Genomic DNA, 12,869 nt, shown 5'->3' on the forward strand with positions numbered 1-12,869 from the left:
TAAAGTATTAAGAAGTATTTCAGGCACAAAGAACAATGAGCTTCACATGTTTGGATTAATTATCTCTTTTTCCAGCCTTTTCTGACTAATTAAGACCCTCCCCAAACTTGTAAACAGCACTCATACTTGGTCAACATGGGAAAGACAAAGGAGCATTCCAAGGCCATCAGAGACAAGATCGTGGAGGGTCACAAGGCTGGCAAGGGGTACAAAACCCTTTCCAAGGAGTTGGGCCTACCTGTCTCCACTGTTGGGAGCATCATCCGGAAGTGGAAGGCTTATGGAACTATTGTTAGCCTTCCATGGCCTGGACAGCCTTTGAAAGTTTCCACCCGTGCCGAGGCCAGGCTTGTCCGAAGAGTCAAGGCTAACCCAAGGACAACAAGGAAGGAGCTCCGGGAAGATCTCATGGCAGTGGGGACATTGGTTTCAGTCAACACCATAAGTAACGTACTCCACCGCAGTGGTCTCCGTTCCAGACAAGCCCGTAATGTACCTTTTACTTTCAAAGCGTCATGTCAAGGCTCATCTACAGTTTGCTCATGATCACTTGGAGGACTCTGAGACAGACTGGTTCAAGGTTCTCTGGTCTGATGAGACCAAGATCGAGATCTTTGGTGCCAACCACACACGTGACGTTTGGAGACTGGATGGCACTGCATACGACCCAAAGAATACCATCCCTACAGTCAAGCATGGTGGTGGCAGCATCATGCTGTGGGGCTGTTTCTCAGCCAAGGGGCCTGGCCATCTGGTCTGCATCCATGGGAAGATGGATAGCACGGCCTACCTGGAGATTTTGGCCAAGAACCTCCGCTCCTCCATCAAGGATCTTAAGATGGGTCATTTCATCTTCCAACAAGACAACGACCCAAAGCGCACAGCCAAGAAAACCAAGGCCTGGTTCAAGAGGGAAAAAATCAAGGTGTTGCAGTGGCCTAGTCAGTCTCCTGACCTTAACCCAATTGAAAACTTGTGGAAGGAGCTCAAGATTAAAGTCCACATGAGACACCCAAAGAACCTAGATAACTTGGAGAAGATCTGCATGGAGGAGTGGGCCAAGATAACTCCAGAGACCTGTGCCGGCCTGATCAGGTCTTATAAAAGACGATTATTAGCTGTAATTGCAAACAAGGGTTATTCCACAAAATATTAAACCTAGGGGTTGAATAATAATTGACCCACACTTTTATGTTGAAAATTTATTAAAATTTAACTGAGCAACATAACTTGTTGGTTTGTAAGATTTATGCATCTGTTAATAAATCCTGCTCTTGTTTGAAGTTTGCAGGCTCTAACTTATTTGCATCTTATCAAACCTGCTAAATCTGCAGGGGGTTGAATACTACTTGTAGGCACTGTAGGTCATCCCTCCCCATAGACATCAGATTTTCTTACATTTTCGATTCTGTTGCTATTATTTTTTATTTTTAGCGTTAAGTAGTGCCAATCTTATTTATGGTAATGTCAAGAGGTGAGAGTAGAGGTCTATAGTCTATTCGAAGGATCCTACGGTAGTCCATGTCTGCCGGACAGGAGCCCTGCCATCTTCCTCCTCCCTGCCGGCGTCCCCAGCTCCTTTCTTGAATCCTAGGCCCGATGTGAAGTCATCGTTGTAGCATGATATCCCTCTGGGCTACTAATTAAAAATGGCTCAAGTGATGCCGGCCAGTAGGAGACAGTTTGCCGGGCTCCCGTCTGGCAGCCATGGACTACTGACCTAAAGTGTCCATGTAGGAGCATCATTGATTGATAGATACTGGTATTTCCAGTTAGGTTAGTTGACTTAACATTACAAAACCTCGATTCTTTTGGTCTATTTGTTTGTTTTTACAGCCATTCTGATGTAGATTCGATGATGTTGTTTTCCCATTCCATTACCCAGTTTTGGAAACGTTTTAGCTTTTGGACAGATGGCCTCACATTTTGACCCTACAATACTTAGATGCTTAGAGGAGCTCATGGTCAACTCAATGAGTACAAGGTCCTCCAGACCGTTGACTGCAAAAAAATGGCCAACTCCTCTTCTGCCACCACCTTTCTTGACAGATGGTATGGCTTGTGTGTTATAATATGCTACCAAATGTGGCAAAGAGCAACATGGTCAGAAATCTTCACTTCAGTCTCATCTGTCTAAAATAGATTTTTCCATAACTCTTGTGGTCTGTCCAGATGCTTTCTCTTGGCAACACTTCCAAAAAAGCTATACTTGGTCAGTCGTTTTCTAATTGTACTGACATGAATTTAAACATTTAAAGTGTTGAGGCCTTTAGAGTCTGAGCTGTAGCTCTTTGTTTTTTTTGTTGAAGTGAATTTGCTGAGGCCTTTAGAGTATGAGCTTTAGCTCTTTGGGTTTTTTTGTTGAAATTAATTTTCTGTGGTGTCTTCCAATGGAAAGATAATCAAGTGTTTTCAATGTTGTCCACTGATGAATATCTTTTTCGCCATGTAGCGATAGAAATAAATTACTTTAAACCCTTTCCGAGATTGATGGCAGCAACATTTGCTTCTCGAAGATCTTTACTGATGTCTCTCCTTTTTGCCTGAATGATCCAGATCAGCAATCTACGAAAACGTCTGCTTTTATAGAGGTGGTCACACTTGCTGATAAACAATTAAAGGGAATCTGTCAGCAGCTTTTTTTCCTACCTCATCTGAGAGCAGCGTGATGTAAACCGAGATCCTTAATGAAAACGATGTATCACTTAGATTACTAGGTACAGCCATTCTAATGCAATCAGAATTTTTAGTCATATAGCAGAACTGAAATAGTTGACTCTGCCCACACCAGGCTCTGTATAGAGATTGTGCATAGACAGTCAGGTGTCAATAACAGCAGGGGGCATGTCAGACTTGTGTTTCTAGTCATGTTATGATAAGTGCCCTGCTGCTTAAACAAACAGCAAATAAACAAAAGATCAGACTGTGACAACACAGGCATGTCTGAACTTTCAGTATTAGCCCTTGCAGCATGCTAGTTTAATCTTGCATAGCAAAAACCTGCTGACAACTTCCCTTTAAGGGCATGTGATAAGTAGCACGTGTATATCACAGTTCATAGTGGGAGATTGCAAACAATGTCAAAATCAATATTTAGGTTGTTTTTTCCTTGAGGCTCACAAAATATGGCGTCATGTGTTGATGTCATTCTTGTTTAATCCTCTGGAGATTCCAGTCTTTCCCGCATGGTCTATTTACCACCATAGACATTACCAATACTGAGATGACGTATGGCTTTACAGGTAATTGGAAAATTGACAAAACGGACGAGAAAATATGCACAGTGGGACAAAAATATGATTGTGGCGTATATGAAGCGTCTGAGGATGGAAATGTCATAAAAAATGATAAAGTAAAGAAGATCTCGTTACAGAAGTAAAATGACGGCTCCATTTCTGTCAGAAGATTTACACTCCTGGAAAGTGAAGATGCAAACACACAAATCAGGAGACGGGAGATGTCAGATGACGGATCCGTGCGATGGAGTATTAATAAGCAACTAGTCAGGGATCCACATCACATGCACGGAACATGACTAGTCCCATGTTATTTGGCAGATTAATAACTACAAGAATATAACTTCTATAATGCTGCTCCCTATGTACAAGAATATAACTACTATAATACTGCCCCCTATATACAAGAATATAACTACTATAATACTGCTCCTATGTGCAAGAATATAACTACTATAATACTGCTCCCTATGTACAAGAATATAACTACTATAATACTGCCCCCTATGTACAAGAATATAACTACTATAATACTGCTCCTATGTACAAGAATATAACTAATATAATACTGCTCCTATGTACAAGAATATAACTATTATAATACTGTCCCTATATACAAGAATATAACTACTATAATACTGCCCATATGTACAAGAATATAACTACTATAATACTGCCCCTATGTACAAGAATATAACTACTATAATACTGCCCCCTATGTACAAGAATATAACTATTATAATACTGTCCCTATATACAAGAATATAACTACTATAATACTGCCCCTATATACAAGAATATAACTACTATAATACTGCCCCTATGTACAAGAATATACTATAATACTGCCCCTATATACAAGAATATAACTACTATAATACTGCCCCTATATACAAGAATATAACTACTATAATACTGCCCCTATATACAAGAATATAACTACTATAATACTGCCCCTATGTACAAGAATATAACTACTATAATACTGCCCCTATGTACAAGAATATAACTACTATAATACTGCTCCTATGTACAAGAATATAACTACTATAATACTGCCCTCTATGTACAAGAATAGAACTACTATAATACTGCCCCTATGTACAAGAATATAACTACTATAATACTGCTCCTATGTACAAGAATATAACTACTATAATACTGCTCCTATGTACAAGAATATAACTACTATAATACTGCTCCTATGTACAAGAATATCACTACTATAATACTGCTCCTATGTACAAGAATATAGCTACTATAATACTGCCCTCTATGTACAAGAATAGAACTACTATAATACTGCCCCTATGTACAAGAATATAACTACTATAATACTGCCCCTATGTACAAGAATATAACTACTATAATACTGCTCCTATGTACAAGAATATCACTACTATAATACTGCTCCTATGTACAAGAATATAACTACTATAATACTGCCCCTATGTACAAGAATAGAACTACTATAATACTGCTCCTATGTACAAGAATATAACTACTATAATACTGCCCTCTATGTACAAGAATAGAACTACTATAATACTGCCCCTATGTACAAGAATATAACTACTATATTACTGCTCCTATGTACAAGAATATAACTACTATAATACTGCTCTTATGTACAAGAATATAACTACTATAATACTGCCCCTATGTACAAGAATATAGCTACTATAATACTGCCCCTATGTACAAGAATATAGCTACTATAATACTGCCCCTATGTACAAGAATATAACTACTATAATACTGCCCCTATGTACAAGAATATAACTACTATAATACTGCTCCCTATGTACAAGAATATAACTACTATAATACTGCTCCTATGTACAAGAATATAACTACTATAATACTGCTCCCTATGTACAAGAATATAACTACTATAATACTGCTCCTATGTACAAGAATATAACTACTATAATACTGCTCCCTATGTACAAGAATATAACTACTATAATACTGCTCTTATGTACAAGAATATAACTACTATAATACTGCCCCTATGTACAAGAATATAGCTACTATAATACTGCCCCTATGTACAAGAATATAACTACTATAATACTGCTCCCTATGTACAAGAATATAACTACTATAATACTGCCATCCTTGGGTAACAAACACTGTGGGTTTTAGTGATGACTGTTGGTAATTGTTGTATTTCCAGAATCTTTGTAGAGCATAGATGTGTTCTTTTTAATGATCCTGTCTCAGGGGAGTTGATCTGTAGAATTATTTCCATGTAATATTCACACTATTTAATGTTTTATGACAATTCTCCACCATTTTATCGCTTTTAAAGTTTTCTTATCAAGTTTTCATATTTTTCTTGTAGGAAGATGAAACTGAAATCCTGGAGACAGAATCTCAAGAGCAAATCCTAGAAATGTTGTGAGAAAAAAAATTGAGTATTGACAATTTTGGAAAAGAAATAAAAAAAAGAAAAAAAAAAAAAAAGCCCTTTCAAGAAAAAAAATGGGTTTTGCATTTTAGTTCAAGATTTTTTATCAAAAGAAAAAAAAAAGATAAACTGAAAAACAATATTGAATTCTGTATTTGCACAAAAATCTGCTTTAAAAAAAATCTTTGTTTTCTGACCACAGAACTGGATTTTGGAATGTGGAACTTTTCCTGAGTCCTGAGGTTTGGGCGCACGACTGTATTTTGGCTCACGATGCAGAGTGTTTAACATGATGAATCTCTATACGTCCTAAATAGGAATGGGGGGGGGGTGTATGTTACTGTCAAATTTTGCGTAAATTTGTCCAAAAAATGACGGTGCCCTCCAGTGGATGCATCGTGTGCATGAAGTCTTTGGCCATACCACCTCAACAAATAAAGAAAATGCAGTTGATACATTCTTGGTGTGAAGAGTAGCACCTCTTATTTTTTTTTTTTTTGGTGGGGGGGAGGGTAAGAGGGAGGAACCAGTCTTCCCCTGTAAGAAAATTTTGTAAAAGGTGGTCCGTTTTAATTTGTTTTCTTGCATAAAAAAAAAAGTCCATCAGAAAAGATTGCAGATACAAATATAATTTCGCTATTTGTTTTTTTGGGTTTTTTTTGCCCCTTGGGACTTGAACTGATGACCTACAACATTGTAGGCAACAGCTAAAGTCTATGAGCCACAGGCTCTGTTAAATAGCTGACATGGAAGAGCTGCTAAACAATAGGATAAAGAGTTGCACAGCAGTCACAATATATAGGGGAAATAATGAAAAGCAGAACTGCTATGGGAATACTAGACTGAAAAAAAACAATGGACTATCTGAAAAAAGTGAAAAACATGAAAATGGAATATGCATAACTGCTATGAATAATAGGAATGAGAGATGTTTAGCCATTGTATTGATCAATGCAAAGGAGCCCAAAAACCAAACGCCAAGGTAATCTCTATTTTTTGGGGTCCCTAACCTATGTGTGACCTCACCTGCAGTTAAAAAACCTGCTCTGTATGTATTGCTTCCCATACAGAGCAGGTTTTTTAATTGCAGGTGAGGTCACACCTAGGTTAGGGAACCCAAAAAATAGAGATTACCTTGGCGTTTGGTTTTGGGCTCCTTTGCATTGATCAATACAATGGCTAAACATCTCTCATTCCTATTATTCATAGCAGTTATGCATATTCTATTTTCATGTTTTTCACTTTTTCAGATAGTTCATTGTATTTTTCAGTCTAGCATTCCCATAGCAGCTTTGCTTTTCATTATTCCCCTATACACTGTGACTGGTGTGCAACTCTTTATCCCATTGTTTAGTTGTATATTTTTGAGTCTTGCACCTTGTTCACACCTTGGTGTTCCAGACATACATTCTTTAATGGAAGAGCTGCTGTCTGATACACATGAATTGCTGGGTTCGAGTCTTGATAACTGGACTGTGAAAATGAAAAATAGCCGAGCCCTTGGCTCATGGACCTTAGCTGTTGCCTACAGTGTTATAGGTTGTCGGTTCAAGTTCCTTGGGGAAAACACAAAAAAAAAAAAAATTCTTATATAATAAAGACCCCACAAGACGTTTGTGGATACAAATATTGTAGGTTGTGGGTTCAAGTTCCGAAGGGAAAATACAAAAAAAAGATACAAATATACTATACAAAGCCGATATTTTTTTTCGTATAAAACAAGCCCCCCAAAAACTTTGCGGATATAAGTATAATTTCACTTTTTTTTTTTTTTTGTTTTTTCCTCTTGGGGCTCGAACTGACGATCTACAACATTGTAGGCAACAGCTAAAGCCTATGAGCCACAGGCTCAACTAAATAACAAACATGGTAGAGCTGCTGCCTGATACACAGGAATTGCTGGGTTCAAGTCATGACAACTGGACTGTGAAAATGAAAAATAGCCGACTTTAGCTGTTGCCTACAATGTTATAGGTTGTCGGTTCAAGTTCCGAAGGGAAAACACAAAAAAAAAAAATTGTTTTGTTATATAACCCCACAAGACATTTGTGGATACAAATATTGTAGGTTGTGAGGTCAAGTTCCGAGGGGAAAATACAAAAAAAAAAGATACAAATATAGTACACAAAGCCGATATTTTTATATACCGTATTTTTCGCTTTATAAGACGCACTTTTGTTCCCCCAAATTTTGGGGGAAAGTAGGGGGTGCGTCTTATAAACCGAATATACGGATTATATACTGCAGGGTCCAGGGGAGGTGGGGCCGCTCTGGAGCGGTGCTGGGGGAGCTGGTGGAGGCTGGTATAGACTTGTGAAGCTGAGGGCGGCAGCGTTTGATCTCCTGCACCCGCTCATATAATATGCACAGCTGCTGTCCACCCCTGTGGTGCTGAAATTGCACCGCGGTGATGGGCTGGGGGAGCTGTGCATATTATATCTGCCCGTGCTTCCCTTTGCTCACAAATGCCCCCTCCCCCTGTGTTATCTATGGCCCCCATGCTGCTACCCATAGTAAAATAATAAACTCGTTACTCACCTCCTCCAGCATCTGCCGTCTCCCTCCTGCCGCTATGATCAGGCATGCAGAGATAACACACTGCTGTGCCGATCACATGACAGGGACTGTGAACCAGGAAATGCAGGAGGCCGGAGTTCAACCCTGAGGAGGGGTACACGAGGGAGCACAGCGCTGGAGAAGGTAAGGAAAGAGTTTATTTTACTAAAAGCAGCAGCATGGGGCAGCGTGTGTGCCAGCCACAGGGGCCAGGGTGTGTGCTAGCCACAGGGGCCAGGGTGTGTGCCAGCCACAGGGGCCAGCGTGTGTGCCGGCCACAGGGGCCAGCGTGTGTGCCAGCCACAGGGGCCAGCGTGTGTGCCGGCCACAGGGGCCAGCGTGTGTGCCAGCCACAGGGGCCAGCGTGTGTGCCAGCCACAGGGGCCAGCGTGTGTGCCAGCCACAAGGGGCAGCGTGTGTGCCAGCCACAGGGGGCAGCGTGTGTGACAGCCACAGGGGGCAGCGTGTGTGCCAGCCACAGGGGGCAGCGTGTTTGACAGCCACAGGGGGCAGCGTGTGTGACAGCCACAGGGGGCAGCGTGTGTGACAGCCACAGGGGGCTGCGTGTGTGACAGCCACAGGGGGCTGCGTGTGTGACAGCCACAGGGGGCAGCGTGTGTGACAGCCACAGGGGGCAGCATGTGTGCCAGCCACGGGGCAGCGTGTGTGCCAGCCACAGGGGCCAGGGTGTGTGCCAGCCACAGGGGCCAGGGTGTGTGCCAGCCACAGGGGCCAGGGTGTGTGCCAGCCACAGGGGCCAGGGTGTGTGCCAGCCACAGGGGCCAGGGTGTGTGCCAGCCACAGGGGCCAGGGTGTGTGCCAGCCACAGGGGCCAGCGTGTGTGCCAGCCACAGGGGGCAGCGTGTGTGCCAGCCATAGGGGGCAGCGTGTGTGACAACCACAGGGGGCAGAGTGTGTGCCAGCCACAGGGGGTAGCGTGTGTGCCAGCCACAGGGGGCCAGTTTGTGCCAGCCACAGGGGCCAGCGTGTGTGCCAGCCACAGAGGGCAGTGTGTGTGCCAGCCACAGGGGGCAGCGTGTGTGACAGCCACAGGGGGCAGTGTGTGTGCCAGCCACAGGGGGTAGCGTGTGTGCCAGCCACAGGGGGCCAGTTTGTGCCAGCCACAGGGGGCAGCGTGCCAGCCATAGGGGACATGTTGCATCACTGGGGGACGTGTGCCAGCCCAAGGGGCTATATTCAATATAAGGTGGCCATATCCAGATTAAGGGGGCTAATTTTAGGATGGGGGCTATGAGGGACATATACTCTATATGATTTGTTAGACAGACACTGGCATTATTAGACGGACCCCATTTATTAAAAAAAATTCTCTATTCCTTCACCAAATTTGGGGGTGCGTCTTATAATCCGGTGCGTCTTATAAAGCGAAAAATACGGTATATATATATATATATATATAATATATATATATAATATATAATATATTTTATATATATATATATATATAATATATATTTTATATATATATAATATATATTTTATATATATTATATTATATATATATATATAAAATATATATATATATATATATATATATATATATATATATATTTAATATATATATATATATATATATATATATATTTTATATATATATAATATAATATATATAAAATATATATTATATATATATAAAATATATATTATATATATATATAAAATATATTATATATTATATATATATATTATATATATATTTAATATATTATATATATATAATATATATATATACATTATATATATATTTAATATAATATATATATATATATATATATATGATATATATTAATATATTAAAAAAAAAAACATTTGCGGATACAAGTATAATTTCACTTTTTTTTTTTATTTATTTTTTTTTTGGTATTTTCCCCTTGGGGCTCGAACTGACAACCTGCAACATTTTAGGCAACGGATAAATATATATATATATATATATATATATATATATATATATATAATATATATATATATATATATATAATATATATAGTAAAGCCTCATGGATACAAATATAATAATATAATTTTAATTTTTCTTTTGTATTTTCCCCTCGGGACTTGAACCGATAACCTACAATATTGTAGGCAACAGCTAAAGCCTTTATAGGCAACCGTCTCTGCTAAATAACCCACATGTACGATCTGCTGCCTGCTACACAAGTATTTGCTGGGTTCAAGTCATGACTTATGGACTGTGAAAAATGAAAAAGAGCCGACTTTAGCTGTTGCCTACAATGTTGCAGGTTGTCAGTTCAAGTCCCGAGGGAAAAATGCAAACAATACAAATTTAGTAAAAACAATATATTTTTTCTCATTTGCTATTCTTTAATCAAAACCCAAATTTGTTCCAAAAGGTAGTTAGAAATCCTCCCCAAAAAAATGTAAAAATATTTTTTCATTTTAATTTTTTTTTTACGCAACGGTTACAAATTTTTGTTTTAGACCATCATTGTATATTGTAATAGATAAATATTAGTTGTTGTTCTAGGCTTAAAATCTAACAATTTTCAGAGACACTGCCCATGTACTCAGCGTTTTTGAACATTTTTATATTGTGCCGTAATATGACATTGTGTGTTTTAGGCATGCTGCAAATTTTTATGTTCTGTCCTCTATTTTTTCTTTTTAATTGTGCTTTGTCATATTGTTATTGTGCATTCTCAACCTTTTTATGCCAAAAACAACAAAGAAAATTACAATAAACATTATTTTTATTCTGTTTGTTTTTAATAAACAAGAGTTGATAATTTAGTTTTGTGATTTGATACATATGACATGTAGTGGTATTGATCCGGTCAAGTCCCATAAGGTATACAGCAATTCCAGGACTTAATGAAAACGGAGCAGTGTATATAAATGTTATCTCCTGTAAAAACAGGATACATGTCTACATCGTGGAAAAAAAAATTCAATATATAATTGATCGTGTCAAGTATCAGTCTATTGGAACACAAGATATCAACCGATTGAATGGAAACCTTTTGGGACTGGGGGGATTTACTAAGACATTGGTGCTCCAAAGCAAGAAATGATATTTGTTTTTGGTTTTTTTTCCTATTAATAAAACACTTTTTTTGATTTTCCATGTTTTTTTCTCCTTTGCATGACCATGGATAGGTATATTTTAGGGCATTAATTTTACGTCTAACCCTTACAAGTTTAATTCTGATGTGTCGTAACTTGTGCATCGTCTTGTTCTCCCCAAAATTTCCTTGCAAAACTTTATATTTTTTTATAGGTTTAACAAAATATATTCAATAATTGTAACCTGTTCAGGGAAAAGCAAAATCTCCATGAAACTGTTACTAATGGTCCAAAATTAGGAGAAAATTCCTTCCCTACTCCAGTAATGGTAATGAGAATAAATCCAAGATCAGTTTTGCATCTTTACGAATCTAGTACCCATCACCTGTAAGAGAAGTTTTCAGCTCATTCTTCAACAAGTTCGTTTATTGAACCATCACAGTATGGGGTGATAGAGTTCCATAACTTCACTGCTTGTACAGTAAAGAATCCATAGTCTCACTGCTCTTACTGTAAAGAATCTTTGTCTTTGGGGAAATCTTTCCTGTTTTGTTGGGGTACAGGGAGGACATCCTCTTTGAAATCCCATGAAGAAAAAGCAAATCATACATTCTGTAATTATCAATGCATAGGTATTTTTTGCTGATCTACTTTTTTGCCACGTAATTACTTCATGGACTGGAACAAAAAAAATATTTCACCAGTGAGTTTAGAGAAGAGAAGTCGGAATAATGGGGAAAAGACATTTTATTTCATTTAGTGTATACAGTGTCTTGTGAAAGTATTCACTCCATTGGCTTTTTACCTATTTTGTTACATTAGAGCCTGTGTTTAAATATTTTTATAATCTTATTTGTGTGTGTGATTCATCAGCTCTATATAGTCTATGTTGGGGAAGTGAAATGAGAAAAATATAGGCAAAAATTAAATTTATGGGTATAAATTTAAAAAATGCCATGTGGGTATGTAATCACCCTTTTCTGGTGCAAGCAATTACCTCCATTAGTCCCATGCTTCTTGATGAGAAGTTCACCATTGTGCAATCTAAGTGTCCCAGAGTCTGACAGTATATACACATTTTCTGAGAGGCCATAGAGGCTGCAACAACATTAAGCAGAAGGCACCACTAACCAAACACCATGAAGACTAGGTAGATCTCCAAACAACACCACAAAGACCAAGGAGATCTCTAAACAACACCATGAAGACCAGGAAGATCTCCAAACAACGCCACGAAGACCAGGGAGATCTCCAAACAAAACCACAGAGACCATTGAGATTTCCAAACACCATGAAGACCAGGGAGGTCTCCAAACCACACCATAATGAGCAAGGAGATCTCTAAACAACACCATGAAGACCAGGGAGATCTCCAAACAACACGATGAAGACCAAGGAGATCTCCAAACAACACCATGAAGACCAAGGAGTACTCCAAATAACACCATGAAAACCAAGGAGTACTCCAAATAACACCATGAAAACCGAGGAGATCTCCAGACATGTCAGAGACAAAGTGGTGAGAAGTACAAGTCAGGGTTGGATTCTAAAAAAAAATCCCAATATCTGATGATCCCCAGAGCACCATCAAATCCAAATAGAAAGAACATGGTACCACAA

General features: G+C 38.8%; 1 protein-coding gene across 1 annotated transcript in view; it reads left to right on the forward strand.

Annotated features, from left to right (window-relative positions):
* PHF14 (PHD finger protein 14) overlaps positions 1-6,433 on the forward strand; it is a 322,056-nt gene extending 315,623 nt beyond the window's left edge. The window contains exon 20 of the mRNA XM_075316872.1: positions 5,584-6,433. Coding sequence (XP_075172987.1) covers positions 5,584-5,632 — 49 coding nt within the window. The 3' untranslated portion in view covers positions 5,633-6,433. The remainder of the gene's footprint in view (positions 1-5,583) is intronic.
* Positions 6,434-12,869: the final 6,436 nt, after the last annotated feature.

This window comes from Anomaloglossus baeobatrachus, chromosome 6, assembly GCF_048569485.1.
Source record: "Anomaloglossus baeobatrachus isolate aAnoBae1 chromosome 6, aAnoBae1.hap1, whole genome shotgun sequence".
Lineage (NCBI taxonomy): Eukaryota > Metazoa > Chordata > Amphibia > Anura > Aromobatidae > Anomaloglossus > Anomaloglossus baeobatrachus.